This window comes from Monodelphis domestica, chromosome 1, assembly GCF_027887165.1.
Source record: "Monodelphis domestica isolate mMonDom1 chromosome 1, mMonDom1.pri, whole genome shotgun sequence".
NCBI classification, from domain to species: Eukaryota; Metazoa; Chordata; class Mammalia; order Didelphimorphia; family Didelphidae; genus Monodelphis; species Monodelphis domestica.
The window spans coordinates 291,695,434-291,716,460 of NC_077227.1; the positions used below are offsets into that span (position 1 = coordinate 291,695,434).

The following is a 21,027-nucleotide window of genomic DNA, read 5'->3' on the forward strand; positions in this document are numbered from 1 at the left end:
GCAGTGGGGGAAGACAAAGTAGCATAAAACACTTCTCAAACTCAAAAAGTGCTCTATAAATGTGCCGGCTATTATTTTTACTGACTGTATTTGGCTCACCAAACAGTATTTATAATGATATGTATATATATATGTTTGCATTTTAAACCAATTTGAACTACTTCTAAATATAATATCTGGGTAAATTATGCAGCATAATAACATGATTTTTAGAAAGGTTACTATAGCAAATAATAATAGTTCATATTTTTATAGAGCTTAAGATTTATAAAACCTTACATGTATTAATTCATTTAATCCTCGTAACTACCCTGTGAGATCATGGTTACTAAATATCTTCAGTGGTGAAGTTAACTCTTCCTAACTCCAGGATCACAACTTAACACTACCTCTTTATACAGTTTGTTTCAACTGTTTACCTCATTATTTAGTGGATGACAATCTTTAATGATATAAGTATAGGTCAAATTAGAGTTGATAGTCGGATGGCATCTGTAACCTGACTAAAAGCTTAAATGCTACACTGTAGAGAAAAATAATGTTCTCTGGCTAGGAGCAGATTTACTGATACTTATTCCTGTTTGGGTTATATTGCTTCTGTTTTAGCTAGAGCTCACATTCTACTAATTGGCAATAGGAAAACTTGTTTATTTACATATGTATCCATTCATCTCCATTTGGCTATCCTAAACAAAGAGGGGAAAGAGCCTATTTCATTGGCCTAGAGCAGTGATGGCAAATTTTTTCGCCATTTTAGAGATGGAGTGCCATGCCCCTCCCTGCCACATGCTAGGTATTGTAACCCCCCCTCCCCCTTACCCCACACAGAGGAAGGAGAAATCACTCCCATTGGGCTGCTGGCCAGAGAGGCTGGTGAAGTGAGGAATGTCCTCAGTGGTTATAGAGAGGGGGAAGGGAGTGGCTTAAGCCCTCTGCTTCCCTGTAACTCTGCTGCCTGTAAACCACTCACCTTACCCCTATGTGTTCCCATTGGTCTGCTGGCCAGAAGGGTGTGTAATATGAAAAATGTCATCAGACATAGTAGAGAGGTGGAAGGAGGCAGTTCTGCCTGAGTGCCTCTGCCTTTGCTGAAACAAACTCTGGGGATGGGGGGTGGGGAGGGAAGGTGGCTGAGTGACCACAGAGAGTGCTCTATCTTTGACACCCATGCCATAGGTTCACCATCATTGGTCTAGAGAGATAGTTTCATTTTGCAATTACTAAATAAATAAATAAAATAAGTGGAAGTATGCAGGCTGAGCAATGGACCTCATGCAGAATAACCATTAACCACTGAGATAAATGTTCTGGATACCTCTTTCTCCATGCAATTAATAAAAGTAGACAATAAAAGGGAATTGGGTTATTCAGCCATCACTGTTGTCCTACATGGTGGAGAATTCTGGTTGAATGAGCCTGCTATATACTACTGTATTTGGAAGACTAGAATAAAGTATAACTGGCTGATGAGGTGTGATTTCTTGGATGTCTTTTCTCAAATATCTACCATTAAGTCATTCAAACTTTTAGTTGCATATGCCAAGTAGTTTTCTCCCTTAAACCCAGAAAAGATCATTTAGATTGATAGGGAGTTCTTAACCATTTATCAATTCTGCTTTTTGATTGCTCTTAAGTTCTAAAGTCTAATTCAAAGAAGTTTTATCACCTGTACATAAATTCTATTCCCTCTCTATCTAATGGGGATCTAATTCTTACCAGAAACAAAGTAATGAAAATACCACATTCAGGGTACTAAAAGACCTATGATACTTTGATGTTTTAATTCAGTAGACTAAATTAAGCTTAACTATGATAGGGCCAATAGAATTATATATGTGTTATGTCTTTTGAGTATGAAAATAAGTTAGGATTTTGTAAAGGGACCAAGCATTTTAAATGGTGTTAGACTTAACTCTTTCCTTTAATACTGCAAGTTGGAAAAACTGAAGTAAAAAAGTCTAGTTGTAGCATTAATTGCAGATGAAAGACTATATAACTATTAACTCAGATATGCCTGTAAATTAAAATTAATGTTTCTACTTCTTTTTTAGGAGATTTTGATGAATTCATTCATGATAATAATGATATTATATTGAAAAACATTGCAGAAGATCTTCGGAATTGTTTACCCCTGGAAACCATGCTTTCCTCGGAGCAAGTAGCCATTCAGAAAGTAAATTTTTGTTTTTTTCAATTGCTACTTAAGGATTCTAGTTAAATTAAAAGTAATGGGATTGGTTAAATGAAAGTTGTATGCTTAAAAGCAAAATGTGTGTGGTTCCTATTTTCATACATAGAACTAGAAGGGACCTTGAAGGTCATCTGGTCCTAAACTCTCTATTTTATAGAACAGGAAGATAAGACTCAAGAAGTTTAACTGATTTGCCCAGGTATTTAAACCCAATTTCTTCATTCTCTTCTTTTCTCTGGGTTACTTCCCTGCTACATATAAACATGTCCAAATATCCTACATCCTAGAATATCCTCACTTATATGCCACTATCCATGCCATCTATCACCCTGTATTCTCCTTTTTCAGCCAAACTTCTTGAAAAAGCCTTCCTTACCCGATGCCACCACTTCCTGGTCTCTCCCTCTCTCTACTAAATCCCTCGCAATCTAACTTCTAACTTCATCAATTCAATGAAACTGTTCTCACCAAAATTATCAGTGTTATCTTAATTATTAGCTTTGATGGCTTCTTCTCAGTCCTCATCCCACTTGACCTTTGCAGCATCTGAAAATATTAATTACTAAGCGCTGTTAAAATCCCAGGTCCTTCAGATTTGGGATATATGGTTTACAAAACACTTTCCTCAGAACACCCCTATGTGGTAGGTAATGCAAGTATTCCCATTTTACCAGTGATAAAACTGAGACTTATAAAATTCAAGTGAATTGACCATGGTCGCATAGCTAATAACTTTCAGGGCCAGTATTTAAGATCATAATTAGCTGCTCCCAGAATTTTTGACATAGAAGGAGAATAGCTATCAAAAGTAAACCACAAATTGGAAATCAAGATTATACCATATGTCTCTTCAGATTTTCTCTTATAGTTGCTACATAGTAATTGGCAGGAGCAATCATGTATGGAAAACTTCAGGAATGAGGAAGTCATATTGAAAGAAGTAGATAGCAGGGAGTGTTAATCTTTGTTCCAGGTAGCAGATACTAGATATTATGGACCAGAAATAGGAGTCAGATCCAAAGGTATAGTGGCAGCAAGACCTATAGCTTGGTACTTTTTATTAGCCCTCAGTCATCTCTTAATATGTCACAAAACTCTTAGCAGTCTGTACTGAAGAATACAAAAAGAGGCAAAAGGCAACTCTTTCATTCAAGGAACTTAAAATCCAATGAGGGGAAAGGGTTGGGAGTAGGGAGCAACAAGCAAGCAAATATGTACAAATAAGCTACATACAAGATAATTAAGAAACAAAGAGTAAGAAAACAACAATTATTATTTTGTGCACTTACTCAGTATTAATTCAGATTGGCCTTTGAGGGGAGCAAACTAGTGAATAACTTTTTAAAGCAGAATGAAAGCATTTAGCACTGATTTTAATATTAAATTTATATCCTTTAAATAGTCTTTAATCATACCAGTGTGTGTGAGAAAAGTACTTTTCTACTGTATTAGTTACCCAGTGTTGATAAGGAACAGCTGATTGTAGGCAAATTCTAATACTATTTTGTGAAAGGGAATTTCTTAACTTAATCAAGTACTTTGGAGTGCCCCACCTTTTAACTCAGTCAGGAACTTGTGAATCCTTTTGATATGAGTTCATACCCTCAGAAGACAGGAGGTGGATGGTACATTGGATTGACATGGAAAATTTGCTCCAAGCTTTTTTAACAGAAAGAAAGAAAAATAAAATCATCTGTCTTGTTAATCAGACCCAAGGAAGGAGAGAAATTCATTGGCCCCAGAAAGACCCAAAATGGAACTCCAACAATGAACAAGGCTATTTAAAACTATGCCGGGCTAGAGAGGCATAGCAAGCAAATATGAGCTTAGAGCTTGTTCTGATATGCCTGGTACATGGACAAAATTCGAAAATCTTAAAAGCAGGATAGAAGCCCCTCTCAGTTTATAAATAGACTTATTGTTCTGGGAAGTAGATATGGATCTACTTGGATCTTTCCAGAGAAAGGGATGTCAGGCAGATAAGAAGACAGTTTGTAGAAAACTGTTATAAAGTGGTCAAAGATTATTTTTTAAGACCAACTGCCCAAACTGTGCTAATATGGATCTTGAAGAATTAAGGAGAATAGCAGTTTATATCTTTATTGTCCATGAAAAGAAAGATGAAAATAACAGTGACTTAGTAAAGGCATTAAGGAAAGAAATAAAAATTTTAAATGAGGAAATTAGAAAAGAAAATCCAATCAAGCAGTGGCCATATCCCCTTTGCAAGAATCCACAAGTCAAACACTAACATGTCACTTATGTGGAAAAAGGGGTCATGTAATGTTAAGCTGTAGGAAGTAGAATCAAGTATTCAATAATAGAAATTTTAGAAATAATAGAAACAATTATAGAAATAATCCAAATCATAACCCACAACAAAACACTCAAAATGGGGTTCATCCACACTATACTCAACGTGGAAATCCCCCTCAGGGGGACCCCAGAGGCATGACCAAAGAAATCTAAATGAATGATGGTACTCAGGAGGGGAAGGAACCTCCAAGAGTCTGGAGGTGAATTTTAAACCTTTTCAGACTCCATTTCCTTATTGATGATTAACTGTTTCAGTCTGTTCCCCTCCCAATAGTGAAGAAGCTCCTGAAATGCAATTGTTTTTTATTTGTACTCCTCCTATGATTGGACCAGAGATAATACCATCATAAAAGTTCATAGACAAGTTGCACACTGTTTTGAGTGACACATTGTCATAGAATGTGAACTATAAATTTTTTACTTTTAAAAATTTTATTGTTTTTCATTTGTAATAGGATATTTGTTTTTATTAGCCCTAATATTAATGCATACCAAAGCTTTATACTATAAAAACCTGCCATTAATTGTTAAATATAATGGGACCTTGACTAATAATTATGTCTGATTTCAGAAGAAGGGATCACAAAAGAACCATTGTACAGTGCTAAAAAACACAAGGTCAAGGAGATGAACAATCTCGTGGGATTGATAAAATCTGCTTTAAGACAAAGGACTTGTTTTGAGGTCCAAGGAAGCAGCTGTTTGACAATGTCAGACACTGGACTCCCCCATGCCAGATTTCTGACAAGTACCTCAGTTTGGCTGCCATTTTGGCTCCACTATCCCTATGATTAAAGATAAAATCAGACCAAGGAATAACATACTTCCCTTTTACTTCAAAATCTAGTCCCTTTTCCCTCTCTTATAGTATGGCAATTTTCTGTTGTCCTGGGTACCAATAGGTAAGTGCTATAGTGTTATAATTGTCCTATGGGCTTGTGGGACATAAATCACTTATATTCTTGGTTACTCAGAAATTTTATGTACATAGATTTTGATATATTAATTTTTTTCTCCCCAAAATTTAATTTTTCTCATCTATTTGGTTTTTTTATGTTTTGATTTTTCTTTTGGTAATTGATTCATATACCCTATAATTCAAACATGTATCCTGAGTTGATCAGGGTATTGATCAACACCCTCCTCCAGGGGAATTGTATAATTTTCATAAAATCCAAGATTTAAAATTTTTTGAGAGAAATTTGTTTGCTAACTCCTCAAATCAAGAAAGTGAACTGTTTGGAGAAAGTGCCATAAAGAAACCTGCAAAAACCACACACTGCATCAAAGATCCAGAATGAACTTTGGATATAATTAATTGAACTGAAGGGTGTTGAACACATTTATTTTGAATGTAAACTCTTATGCCAATAGAGATTGCCCCCTAATTAGCTTTTTGTCAGTGCGCCTACTAATCATTGGTTTTGTTCTCTCTTTTATTTCCCTCTTATTTCCAACTATTGTAACTTCTTCTTAGAAAGTGCAATATTGTATGCACCTCTAGCTAGAAAAATCTTTAGAGATATAAGCTAGTTATGTGAAATGATTCATTAGGGAGACTAGGCGTAAATCAGGGAGATTTCAACATACTCGTCTCCCAATAGAATCACAGAGGGGGATTGGGAAAGGGAGTTTCTTTATCTTAACTTAATCAAGTACTTTGGAGTACTCCACCCTTTTAAACTCAATCAGTCAGGAACTTATGAATCCTTTTTATGAGTTCACACCCTTAGAGGACAGGAGATATAGATCCCACAAACACTGCCTCTTAGGCAGTGCTAGGCAATTTGGGAGGTCGTGATTGGTTCCTGTGAAGTGGGAGAGATACAGGAAGTGATGTGGAAAAAGGACTAAAAAAGACAAGACCAAAATTCATTCCTTGGCTCTTTGAGGAGACTCTGCTGGTTAAGGAGGATTCTGCATGATTCTGCACTGGAGGCTTTCTGGGTAGATGACTGGATCTGAAGGAAGAAACTTATACTGGTGAAACTCATATTGAAGAGGTTATCAGACTTCCATGTCGAGATTGGGACCTGGGACCTGAGGTAGTTTCTGTTGGAGTTGAGCTGAATTTCTTCAGATTGGCAATTATAGAGTATTTAGCTAGGAAATATTTTTTTCTTCCCTCTTACATTTCTCTCTTTTGCTGTATGTATATTACATTAAATTATTAAGAGCTACTAACAGATTTTTTTGACTTAAGAAGTTAATTATTTTTATAAAAAGCAATTACAATCTCACTTTTATAACTCTCATATTGGGTCAAAAACCAATTTTAAATTTTACAATTTTGTGAATTTTGCTTTTAAGGAAAGTAAAGAAGGAAAGAAGTATTTATTAATCTCTTACTATTATATGCTAGATATTGTACTAAACACTTTACAATTATTATCTCATTTAATCTTTGCAATAATCCTGAGAGACAGGAGCTATTATTGTCCCCATTTTAAAGATGAAGAAACTGAGACAAATAGAAGTTAAGTGATTTATCCAGAGTCACACAGCAGTTAAGTGAGGCTGGACTTGAGCTTCTTTCTCCAAGCCCAGAACTTTATCTACTGTGCCACCTAGCTGCCCCAGTATTTTTAAATATCACTACATTTGCTAGATTTTTGTTACACATCAAAGTAAAAAGTTGCAAGGCAGGAGTAGCTGGGTGGCTTATTTGATAGAGAGCCAGGCTTGGAGATGGAAGGTCTGATTTCGGTTCAAATTTGGCCTCAGATACTTCCTAGGTGGTTGCTCTGAGCAAGTCATTTAACCCAGTTGCCTCTTTCTTATTGCTCTTCTGCTTTGTAACTGATACTTAGTATTAATTCTAAGACAAAAGTTTTGTTTTTTTAAGTTGCTTGGTAATTTAATTTATTTAGTAAGAAAATTATCAAATAAAATAGCTATAAACATGAATAAGTTCATCTCATTTTTCAAAAATTAGATTTCCTTATTTTGCAGTTAAAATATAAATATATCTTTGTGCTTTGTTTTTCTAATCACTTTTCAGATAAAGCAGCAACCAGAACCCATAATTCATATTGATGCATTCCTTTATGATGATGACTTTATTGATTCATTGTGTGAGAAAGGAAGAATGAGTAGGAACTACTGTACGGTGTGCGGGTCACACCAGACTGCACCTTTAAGTAGGTAGACACTGAAATACATAAACTATATTGCTGTAATGCATATTCATTTTTCTTAGAGTGTGTGTGTGTGTGTGTGTGTGTGTGTGTGTGTGTGTGTGTGTGTGTGTGTGTGCATGTGTGTGTATGCAGCTGATCCATTTTGCTTTTTTTTTTTAAAGAAATAAACTGGATTTTATAACATAAAGGCTCCATTTTCAAGCATTGCTTAAATTGAATTTAAAACAAAGGGGAGAGGAGAAAATACAGTGAGAGCAACATGTTCTCCTTCATTACTTCTTCCTTGATGTATAAACAGCCAAAGAATAATGGTAAAAGGAGAAAGAACTAAGGAAAAAAGGTAAAAAGAGAATTAATAGCTTAGTAAAGCTAAAGGTACAAACCCTTACTGAAAAAAAATGAATGAAGAAAAGTTCCTTAAAAATTGGAATTGGCCAGATGGAATAAATGGCTCAATGAGAAATCAAGAAATAACAAAACAAATTTAAAAGGTTGAAAAACAAATGAAAATGTGAAATACCACAGGAAGCACAACTGACTTGGGAAACAGATCAAGGAAAGATAATTTAAGAATCATTCAAGAACTGGAAAGCTATGAACAACAACAAAAAAGAGCCCACTCAAGTAACATAGTACCAAGGGGAAATTTGACATTGAAAGAGCCCACTAATCACCTTCTGAAAGAAACTGAAAAATGAAAATTCTCGGGAATTTAAAAACCCAAATCCAGAGCTTCCAGATTCTGCAATAATTCTGCAAGAATCCAGGAAGAAAATTTAGATAACAAGGAACCAAATTCAACATTATATACAATTTAACAGCCACCACTCTAAAAGTGAAAAATGTAAAATAAATATTCCAGAAGTAAAAGATCAAAGTTTATAATCGAAAATAAACTGACCAGTAAGATGGAATATAATTCAGTAAGGGAGAAAATGGCTTTTTAACAAAATAAAAGACTTTGAAGTACTCCTGATGAAAAAACTAGAACTGAGAAGAAAATTTGACAAACATGGGAGTTAAAGAGAAGTGTTAAAGAGTAAACATAGGCAAGCAATAGTTAGGGACTCAATAAGATTAAACTGTTTATATTATTATAGAAAAGTTGATATATTTAGGAAGTACTAGACCTAAGGTTAAGAAGGCTTGAGTTCATATTCAGACCTGAAGTTAAAATCTGATTTCCAATTTGGCCTCAAACTAACTATGTGATCATGGGCAAGTCAAATAACTCTTAAATGCCTAATCCTTATCTGTAAAATTGTGATGATAATAGCACTCCTCTCCTAGGATTATTTACGGATCAAATGAGATAATTGTAGAGCTTAATGGAGTGCCTGACACTACATTAAGTGCTAGTTATTCTATCACTTATTGTTATAAATTTGTTCAGGACTCATGATTGCTCACAGAGGGATCTCAAAAGAAGAATGAAAATGATAGAGAAGAGGAATATACTGGGAGAGAGGGAAAAGGAAAAGATTGCCAGAAACTGTCTCACGTCACAGTGTTTTGTAAAATGTTCATACATTAGGGACAGCTATGTGGCTCAATGGATTTAGAGCCAGGCCCAGAGACAGGAGGTCCTGGATTCAAATCTGGCCTCAGATACTTCTAGCTGTGTGTCTCAGGGCAAGTCACTTAATACCCATTGCCTAGCCCGTACCACTTTTCTGCCTTGGAAACAATAAACAGTATTGATTCTGAGACAGAAGGTAAGGGTTTAAAAGAAAAAGTTCATAGTCAAGGAGGAGGTTATGCATGGGAGCAAATGACACTTGAACCTCACTCTCATCTGAACTAGTAAAAAGAGGAAAAAATATACATGTACACAATTAGGTAAGGAAAAATATCTTTACCAACAAGAAAATAGGACAAAAAGTGATTAAGGGATAGGAGGAAAGTAAGAGAGGATAGAGTAAGAAGGCATTAGGCAGAAGCAGTAGAGTAGAGGCAGGGGAAAAAAAGAAGAAAAAGAATAAGAGAATAGGGTAGAGAAATATGCACAGTCACAACTGTGAATGTCAATTTGACTAACTCAGCCATAAAATGGAAGAGGATAGCAGGATATCCAACCATATATTGTTTATAGGAAATAGGAAACTTGAGTAACTGTCTTAGAAAAGGAAATGCCATAAGTGAAATCTGAAAGTAAAAAAACCCAGAACAAGAGGGATTTACAAATAAATTTTATCATTAATTCTACTATTTGGAAAAAAAAATGTAAAAAATGATTCCTCCCAAATTCCTTGATTCCTCAACCAATTACAATCAAAGCAGAAAGAATACTAAAAAAAAGTCTCCAATATATGTTGATGCAAAAATTTTATTTTTTTTAATTAAATTAAATTTTCTTCTTTATTTTGTTCCAGTGACATATTTACACGTTTTCCAAGGTTACATGATTCGTGTTGTCTTCCTCCCCTCTTCCAAGACCAAAACACCAAATAACAAGTGATAAAGCATATGTTTTCTTCTGCATTTTCTATTCCAACAGTTCTTTCTCTAGATGTGGATAGCATTCCTTTTCATAAGTCCTTCGGCATTGTCCTGGATCATTTTTTGTTGTTAGTAGCAAAGTCTATTACATTTGATCATCCCACAGTGTTACAGTTACTATTTATAATGTTCTCCTGGTTCTGCTCATTTCAATCCAAATTATTCATGTAAGTTTTTCCAGTTCTTAAAGAAATCATCCCATTCATCATTCCTTATAGCACAATAATACTTCATCACCATCATATACTACAAATTTGTTAGCCATTCCCCAATCAAGGGACATCCCTTCATTTTCCAATTTTTTGACACCACAAAAAGCACAGCTATAAATATATTTGTATAAACAGATCCTTTCCCATTTTTTTAAATCTCTTTGGGATACAAACCTAGTATTGGTATTGCTGGATCAAAGGACATACATTCTTTTAAAGGCCTTTGAGCATAATTCCAAATTGCCTTCAAGTGCTGTTGCTTCAATCCACAACTCCATCATTAGTGTCCCAATTTTGCCATATCCCCTCCAATATATATTATTTTCCTTTACTGGCATATTGGCCAATCTATTAGATGTAAGGTAGTACCTCAGAGTTGTTTTTGCATTTCTCTAAGAGAAATTTAGAATATTTTAAAATATGATTATTGATGGCTTTGATCTCTTCCTCTGAAGACTGCATAGTCATATCATTTGACCATTTGTCAGTTGGGGAATGGCTTGGTTTATGCATTTGACTTAGTTCTTTATATATTTGAAACATTAGACCTTTATCAGAGAAATTTTTTATAAAAAATTTTTCACAGTTTGTTGCTTCCCTTCTAATCTTGGTTGCATTGGTTTCTTTTATATAAAGCATTTTAAATTTAATATAATCAATTATTTATTTTACATCTTGTAATGTTCTCTTTCTCTTGCTTTGTCTTAAACTCTTCATAAATCTTACAGGTAAACTTCTATTTTAACCTAATTTTAACCTAATTAACCTAAGTAATAATATCACTCTTTATGTTTAAGTCTTATACCCATTTTGAACTTATCTTGTGTGATATGTAAGGTGTGAGATGCTGGTCTAATCCTAATTTTTGCCATACCGTTTTCCAATTTTTTCAGCAGTTTTTGTTAAATAATTCTTATCCCCAAAGCTGGGACCTTTGAGTTTGCTGAGTTTATTTACCCCTAGTCTATTCCATTGATCCCCCTTCTATCTCTTAGTACCAGATTGTTTTGATGATCATTGCTTTATAGTACAGTTTAAGATCTGCTGAGCCACTATCGTTCACATTTTTTTCATTAGTTTTCTTGATATTCTTGATCTTTTGTTCTTCGAAGTGAATCTTGTTTTTATTTTTTCTAATTTCTTTTTCTGAGATGGGATTATTTAAGTATTCTATTTCCTTTTCTGTTAGAAGCAGGAAAAAGCCATTCCCCAACTGAGAAATGTTCACAGGATATGAAGTTAGTTTTCAGAGGAAGAAACATAAGGTACTAGTAGCCATATGAAGAAATGCTCTAACTCATGATAATCAGAGAAATGCAAAGTAACATAGCTATATATATACATATATATATATATATATATATATATATATATATATATATATATATATTATCACCTTATAACATCCATTTGGCAAAGCTTACCAAAAAGAAAATGGCAAATGCTTCAGGGACAATGGGAAAATAAGGGCATTAAATCACTTTTAGTAGAACTGTGAACTGGTATGACTATTCTGGATGGCAATTTAGAAGTCTACCCAAAAAAGCTATTAAATTGTGCATACTCTTTTACTCTGTAATACTATTTGGCATATACCTTAAAAAGATCAAAATATGTGAAAAAGATCCAAATGGAGAAAAAAATGTATAGAGGTACTTTTTGTGGTAAAAAAGAATTGGAAATGGGTTCCCATCAGTTTGGGAATGATGGAAATATGGTAGGATAATCAACTTTGAAAGACTTAGAGCTCTGAGTGATACAATAACCAACCACTATTCCAAAGGACTCATAATGGAACTTACTATTTCCAAATCGAGAGCTAGTGAACTTAAAATGTAAATTATGTATACTAAAGCATATTTTTCTCTTCTTCCTTTTTTTGGCATATCTAATGAGATCATTTGTTTTTCATGACTATATATATTTATAGAATTTTGTTTTTCTTGCCTTCTCTGTCTGGCAGAAAAGAGATTAAGGGAAGAGGAAGGAACAAAATTCAGAACTGAAAATAAAATGTTTGTTTGGTTTTTTTAAGAAAAGAAACAAATTGTTTTTGAAATTAAATTCTTTTATTTCAGCAAAATTAAGCATACATGGAGCAGCTGGATAGCACAGTGGATTAAAAGCCAGGCCAAGAGATGGGAGGTCCTAGGTTCAAATCTGGCCTTAGACACTTCCTAGCTTGTGTGACCCTAGACAAGTCATTTAATTCCCATTGCCTAGCCCTTACCACTCTTCTGCCTGGTTCCAAGACAGAAGGTATGGGTTTATTAAAAAAAAAAAATTAAGCATACAAAGTGGTTGTATATTAAGTACTAATATAATAAAACTATGATTCTTACATAATGAGCAGAATTACATAAGACTTCAATTTTGTTTAGCTCAATGAATGTACCTGAATAATTGATTTATATTGATTTCACAAGAAATATTTACAGATTTCTTTAATTTTTATAGAATTATCCTTGAAGAAAATCTGTTTAAATCTATTTTTATTACAAATTAAATTTAAAATGACATATTAGAATTTCAGAGATATTTTTATCACCTAATTTTTTGATTGATCTTCATGTGATATCTCTTCCATTTGAATGTAAACTCATTTGGGACAGATGTTTAATTCTTTGTATTTATTTCCTCAGTGGTTACCACATAATTGAAGTTAAATACATACTTGTTAAATGATTGATTGGTAGTTCCCCAAATGAACCATTATTACTATTTTTTGGTCAAATTATGCCAAATTTTGTCAAATTATATCTGTATACAAGAACTTTTATATAGCAGGTAACTGCTTTTATATGTCTAATAATCTTTTTATAACATATATAATTACTTCCACCTTAATTTTTCTGTTTCCTAAATTGTTATTTTTGTATTGAGAATTCTTAAAGAAGGGCAAACCTTAACTGTTTTTTAGTATCACATATTCTATTAGGGGAAATGATGTCAAAATAAATCTGTGATGAAGAGAAACCAAAGCACAAAAGTTCAAGCACAATCTATTGGAAAGACTAGCAATTACCAAAAATAAAGGCCAGTGGCCCCTTAGTAATTACATTAAGATATATTGGTGCCAACTAAACTAAGATTGTAATTGGTCCATCATTACATTGACTTGCAAAAGGGATCTTTCAGAAGGGAAATACAGAGTTAGTCAACATCCTTTGGAAAGTCCCCAACCCAACACTCCTCTGTACCATAGATACCCTCTGTTAGGAAAAACATCTCATAACCAGGTCGAATCATCCTCCATTTATCTTTATTTCCCTCAAGTGTTAGAAATTACATACAGTCACATATCAAAGATTATACTATCAATAGTTATATAGAAGAGTTCTGAATATAAGCCATTAGAAATCCATTATAATGGTTTTGTTGTGATTAATAAAATTAACTATCAATCATTAATCTATTCCACATGTTAAGTATGTTATATTAAGCTATTCATTACCTTGAACAACTTAATGGAAACAGGATTATATGAAAATTCTTGGTACTAAGATCAGAAAATGAATTGATATTTTCCACTGTTATTTGAAAAATGACACTGATTTTGACTAATTTGAATATTCTCAGTGCTCACATGATAGAATCATAGATTTAGAGCTGGAAGAAAACTGAGAGGTCATTTAGTTCAGTCCTTTTATTTTAAAGTAAGGGGAACTGAGGCCCAGAGAATTTAAGGATGAGAGAGGAAGGGACAGGGGCAAGATTTTGAATCCACTTTCAATGCCTGCATCCTTAATTCTAATTCAACATTCATGTCTGTGCCTTTCCATTATATGTTTTTAAAATTTTTCTTCCCCTAAAACTTGAGTAAGAATTGGAACACTTTAGAATGGTAAACCAAAACACACAGATGAATTCTATCTTATTAGCATTCCAGTATTTAGAGTCACTGAAGATAAAAATGGATTATCATTCAGAAAATATATGTATTTGGAGAGAATCAGGATAATCAAAGGTACTCACTTGACATTTTCATTTTCCCTTGAGAAGTATAATTGTTTTAATGATAGCTAATATTTATACAGCACATTTTATGCCAAGCACTATGCTTTATAATTATTCAATCCTCAAAACAGTCCTGGAAAGTAGGTGCTATTATTATTTCCTTTTTGCATTTGAGGAAACAAATTAAGTCATTTGCTCAGGGTTACATAGCTAAAAAGTGCCTCTGGCTGGATTTGAACTGAGGTTATCCTGACTTGAGGCCCAGTGCTCTAGCCAACTGACTCTTGAAAAAACTACTAGGTTCAAACCTAGTTCAAAAGAAACCTGAATTTTTAACTCCAGTCCTTACTAGTTGCATGACTAGGTAATTTCGAAGTCCCAATTTCCTTATCTGTAAAATGGGAAGAATAATCCCTTACAAGATTGTACTAAGGAATAAGTGGAATGATATATTTAATGCACTTTGTAAGCCTTTAGAGTACCATAGAAATGTCAGCTTTTTTTTTTTTTTAATCCTTACCTTCTTGCTTAGAATCAGTACTGTATATTGGTTCTAAGTGGTATGAGAGTGATTAAAGGCCAGGCAGTGGGGGTTAGTGACTTGCTTAGGGTCACACAGCTAGGAAGTGTCTGAGGCCAAATTTGGACCTCTCATCTCTAGGCCTGCCTCACAAACCACTGAGTCACCTAACTGCTTCCAGCTGCTTTTATTAATTTTCTTTCTCCAACAAAAGTTGAGGGATGAAAGTGAAGTTAACCTGACTTTTTTCCTCATTTATCTTCTGTCATAGGTAGATTAAGAAATATCCCTTATAAATATAAGTAGAAGAACTATAAATTCATTGATTTGTTGTAAATACCTCAAAGTAATACAATACTTCTTTTGTTTTTATTATGTTTTAATTCTTCAGGATTTATTTCTCATTCCTTCTCCCCTTTGGAACTGAAGTTCATTTATCAGCATGTGCTCCCGGATCTGTCTGGAAAGGTCTTGGTTGATGTTGGTTCCAGGCTTGGCCCAGTCCTTTTTGTGGTAAAGTCCAGTACAGAAACATCTTCAAAGTTTATAATTGAATTTTTTATGCCAACAGTTAACTTTGCCTACTACCATCCAAAAATCTACAAACTTCTAACAAATATTTTAGGCAGGCTATTATTTTCTCTTGAAACTTCCATTGTGTCTTGACAGGTAAAAGCTTTAATACTAAAAAATAAATCCACTGTGAAAAAGTCGATATTTATTCCTCTAAAGGCACTTCAAGAAACTAATATTTCGGGCTCTATTGCTCCTGAGCATATGTTTAAACAACATTGGCAGAAACAATAAACACTTGATTTAGTGAATAAGACCTAGGGAATTAACTGAGACACAGAAATTTAAATTGCTTGTTTGTAATTTATAATCTTAGCATCAACTAAGATACCAGAAGGTTTAATGATTTGCCAAGGATCAACATAATATGTATCAGACCGGACCTGAACCCAGATTTTCTGGCAAAGAAGATATGGAGTTGGAGTTCAGCTCTCTATTCACTGTGCCAGAGCAATTCTCTTCTTAATAGTTTTGTAACAAAGTATAATTATGTTAGTAAATCTTTGCAAAGAAAAGTCACATCAAAATTGTAATACATTCCAAAGTAAAATATAGAGTTGCTTTTATTATTTACTATATGTATAATCAAGGTTTTCTAGGCTTTATTCAGCATGTTATTCTTAGAAATTTTTCCTTATTTTAGGTAAATTTCCTTTTTATTCAAAGATAATGTCTTCTGAAGCTGGCAAAAGTTCATCTAACTATCAATTATTACATTTCCATTTATTTTAGGGTTATCTTTACAGTTCAGCATTGCAACTACATGGAGTAGAAATGAATCAAGATTTTTGCCAGTTGCAAGAAATGATCATTGCCAAATACAAGTTTATGGATAGAATAAAGGTAACTCATTGTTATTTTAGTCAACAAGCATTCATTAAACTCTGAGAAAATGAAGGTGTTCTCAACAATAATATGAGCATTTGGAAAAGGTCTGGGTTTCAGGAGAAAGATGGTGAGTTGCTTTAGACATGTTGAATTTGAGACGATTTGTCACTGGCCTTAAAATATCTATTATGATGAAAGCCTAAAGTTCAGAAAAGAGACTAGGCCTTGATTTAGAATAACTGACCTCATGAAAAGCTCATGGATGTAGTGGGGAAGGTATGGCCAGCAGTATCACATGCTACAGAAAAGTATAGAAAGAGAAAGATTTAGAAGAGACCATTAGGTAAGATAATGAACTGCAGAACAGTCCAGATTCCCAAACAAATATTCTACTGGGACTTAGATTATATGCCACTTGGGGGGAAAAAAAGGAAAAATAGGCACCTCTAGTCTCAACTTAATAAAGGATCCAGTGAGGGACCCTAAGAGTCCTGAGACCCAGGAATAGAGAGTGTGGAGTATATAAAGCAGTACAGAGCCAGACCTAGGGGACTTTGAGTGGTCTGTTGCCTGAACAGTCTCTCTGAACTGTACGCATGGTTGTAGGAGTTCAGACGGAACTGCTTTTCAGAACTTTCTGGGCAGGTCCAGCATGAGCCCTACTGACCAGAACCCAGCTGCTAAAGAGAGATCCCATGGAAAATTCAGCCAGAGCATTCCCTTAATCACTTTATGGGATTCTATTTTTTGTAAGAGTAGTTCCTGGGCCCAGTAGCACATGGGAAAAACCCCAGACAGACCCTACAGGAAGGACTAGTCTAGTGGAAAGAGGGATCTCAGCAGCAAAGTGGTTCCTTTGCAGGAGGGGCCTGGTCCAAATCACTTCACTCAATATCAGAACAGGTCCTACCCACCCAATTTACTTGTGGAGCTTGGTCTAAATATAGACCTCAGCCTAGTTATTAAGGCAAGATAAGATAAACAAACCCAAGAAAACTGAGTTTGAAAGATGCCCAGGGGCAAATCTCTAGAAAAATAACAACTCCAGGTAAATTTTTAGAGGAAAAAAATGCCCTGGCCACTGCAGAGAACCTTGAAGAGATAAAATGATACTCAGAATAGAAAGGCTAAAGAGGAAAAAAAATGACAAGGAAAACTTACAGCTTAAGCCACAACAGTAGAAAACTTGACTGAGGAACTGAATGCCCTGAACATGAGAATGGACCAGACAAAACCATGGCTCAGTATAAGAAATATTGGAACAAAACTAAAAATTTGAAAAAAAACAAACAGAAGAAAATATAAAAAAAAATTAATATCAAAAACAGGTCAGAGGTAATCTAATAATTACTAAATTATTTTAAAACCATGATCCTATAAAGAGTCTGGATAGATAATTTACAAAATTATAAATGAAAATTGTCCAAAATTATTAGAACCAGATGGCAAAGTGAAAATAGAAAGAATCCACAGGCTCTTTCCAGAAAGAAACCCCTGAATGAAAACTGAGAGAGCTAGGGGAGATACTGGACCTCATCTTCCTGAGTTCAAATCTAGCCTCAGATACTTATTGGCAGCGTGTGACCTTGGGCAAGTCATTTAATGCTGTCTGCCTCAATTTCTTCATCTGTATAATGAACCAGAGAAAGAAATAGCAAACCAATATCTTTGCTAAGAAAACCCCAAAAGTGAGGTCACAAAGGGTCAGGCATGACTGGGTGGGGAACCCCCCAAATTTCCAGGAACATTATAATCAAAGTGAACTTCTAGGTAAAATGTGGATTCTTTCATTTATAGAATCAAAAGTTTCAGGCAAATTCCCTCTCTACCTTCTTATTTGTAAAGAGATGGGTTAGGGTAAAAAAAGGAAAAATTATAAGAAGACAGGAAATGCACAACAATCATAACTGTCAATGTGTGTATGATAAATTTAACTATAAAATGAAAAAGATAAAAATAGATTTTAAAACAGTTCAGTAATATGTTAATAACCAGATCCAATACACTGTACATTGTTCCACCTTGAAACACAAAAATTCAAATAGAGATAAAATACAGAACTTCAGCTAACTTCAAATAAGAGTAGCAATCATAATTGCACTTAAGGCTGCAGTAAATGTAGATATGAGATAAGTAGGAAAATTACATTATGCTCAAAGGTACTGTAGATAACATTAGTATTTAACATATATGCAACTAATAAAAAGAACATTAAATATTAAAAAGGACCAAATTAGACAAAGGAATGGTAAAACTTTAATAGTGGGAGGGGGAAGGGGCTTAATGTATCCCCTTTCAGATTCAGACATGTCCTTCCAAAAATTAAACAGGAAAGACATTAAAGACCTAAATAGAACTTTTTTTTTTTTAATTTGGTCAATTTCAACATTATTCCTTGGTTACAAAAATCCGATTCTATTCCTTCCTCCCCTCCCCCCGCCCTTCCTGTAGCTGATGCACAATTCCACTGGGTATTAAAATTACATGTGTCCTTGATCTGAACCTATTCCTGTGCTGTTGATGTTTGCACTAGGTTGTACATTTAGAGTCTATATCCCCAATCATATCCCCCTCGACTCATGTAATCAAGCAGTTTTTCTTCGGTGTTTTTACTCCCACGGTTTTTCCTCTGAATGTGGATAGTGTTCGTTCTCATAGATCCTTCCTTGTTGTTCAGGATCATTGCATTGCCTCTAATGGAGAAGTTCATTACATTCAATTGTACCACAGTGTATCAATCTCTGTGTACAATGTTCTCTTGGTTCTGCTCCATTCACTCTGCATCAATTCCTCGAGGTCATTCCAGTTCCCATGGAATCCCTCGACTTTATTATTCCTTTGAGCATAATAGTATTTCATCACCAACATATACCACAATTTGTTCAGCCATTCCCCCATTGAAGGGCATCCTCTCATTTTCCAATTTTTTGCCACCACATAGGGTGCAGCTATGAATATTTTTCTACATGTCTTTTTCCTTATTATCTCCTTGGGGTACAAACCCAGTAGTGCTATGGCTGGATCAAAGGGCAGACAGTCTTTTAGTGCCCTTTGGTCATAGTTCCAAATTGCCCTCCAGAATGGTTGGATCAATTCACAACTCCACCAGCAATGCATGTGAATTTTAAAACTATTCCACCCTAATCAGACTGTACTTTAGAAGATCTGATTTAGCTATTTCCTGATCAGTAACAATGGAGATACTTGTAATAACAGAATCAGGTCTTGGAAACTCTCCACCCTTCTTAGTTTAACAAGATTAGGAAGGTCTGCATCAAACTCAAGATTTAATTATCTGAGGAAATGTCCTTCAACAGACATATGCAGAAAAATGGACAGACCCCTGGGCTGTCCTAAGGCAAGCTAAGCAATCATTGGTACAGATGAGACACAGGAAAGTGACGTAAAACAGTCCATATAAGGCACGTCACTTTCTCTCTCTTCTTTCCCTGGAGAGGCTACTCTGGCTGAGAGTATGCTAGGTATTTCGACATCTTGGAGTGTTGGTGGTGAGTTTTGCCCTTGAGCTGATTCAGGTTTGGGCATATTGGCTGAGCCCCTTTGGACATCAGGCTGATTCTTTCCTCTTTCACACTCAAAACCTTACTTTCTAGATCTCCTAATCTTCCCGCCTGGGACTAGGCCCTCCCTACTTTCTTCTTCTTAATCTCCTCCACTATATCAATTAAATCACCATAAAATTTCCATCTGAATTTGGGGGTTTCATTAGGATTTTATAAATAAAACCCTTGGCGACCAAATATAATTATTACATTCAATCTCAACCATAATTTTAACCTTTACATGATGCATTAATGTCCCAACTTTGCCACATCCCCTCCAGCATTCATTACTTTCCTTTGCTGCCATGTTAGCCAGTCTGCTAGGCCTGAGGTAATACCTCAGAGTTGATTTGATTTGCATCTCTGATTATAAGGGATTTAGAACACTTTTTCATGTCTTATTAATAGTTTTGATTTCTTTGACTGAAAATTGCCGATTCATGTTCCTTGCCCATTTATCAATTGGAGAAGGGCTTGATTTTTTGTACAATTGATTTAGTTCTTTATAAATTTGAGTAATTAGACCTTTGTCAGAGGTTTTTGTTATGAAGATTGTTTCCCAATTTGTTAGTTCCCTTCTCATTTTGGTTACATTGGTTTTGTTTATACAAAACCTTTTTAATTTGATATAATCAAAATTATTTATTTTACGTTTTGTGACTTTTTCTAAGACTTGCTTGGTTTTTAAATCTTTTCTTTCCCAAAGGTCTGATATGTATACTATTCTGTGTTCACATAATTTACTGATAGTTATATTCTTTATGTTCAAGTCATTCACCCACTCTGTTTATCTTGGTGTAGGGTGTGAGGTGTTGATCCAAACCTAATCTCTCCCACATGGTTTTCCAATTTTCCCAGCAGTTTTTATTAAATAATGGATTTTTGTCCCAAAAGCTGGGATCTTTGGGTTTATCATATACTGTCTTGCTGAGGTCACTTATCCCAAGTCTGTTCTATTGATCCTCTTTTCTGTCTCTTAGCCAGTACCAAATTGTTTTGATTACCACTGCTTTATAGTATAGTTTGAGATCTGGGACTGCAAGGCCACCTTCCTTTTCATTTATTTTCATTATTTCCATGGATATCTTTGATCTTTGTTCTTCCAAATGAACTTTGTTATGGTTTTTTCTAATTCAGTAAAAAGTTTTTTGGTAGTTCGATGGGTATGGCATTAAATAAGTAAATAATTTTGGGTAGGATGGTCATTTTTATTATGTTAGCTCATCCT

The 21,027-nt window shown here is 34.5% G+C and overlaps 1 protein-coding gene across 2 annotated transcripts in view; it reads left to right on the forward strand.

Moving 5' to 3' along the window:
• Positions 1 to 21,027, forward strand: part of LOC100011572 (uncharacterized) — a 52,808-nt gene that overhangs the window by 8,843 nt on the left and 22,938 nt on the right. For both annotated transcript variants that reach the window (XM_056811041.1, XM_007473247.3), the window contains exons 3-6: positions 2,052 to 2,173; positions 7,509 to 7,647; positions 15,227 to 15,348; positions 16,141 to 16,251. In XM_056811041.1, coding sequence (XP_056667019.1) covers positions 2,052 to 2,173; positions 7,509 to 7,647; positions 15,227 to 15,348; positions 16,141 to 16,251 — 494 coding nt within the window. The remainder of the gene's footprint in view (positions 1 to 2,051; positions 2,174 to 7,508; positions 7,648 to 15,226; positions 15,349 to 16,140; positions 16,252 to 21,027) is intronic.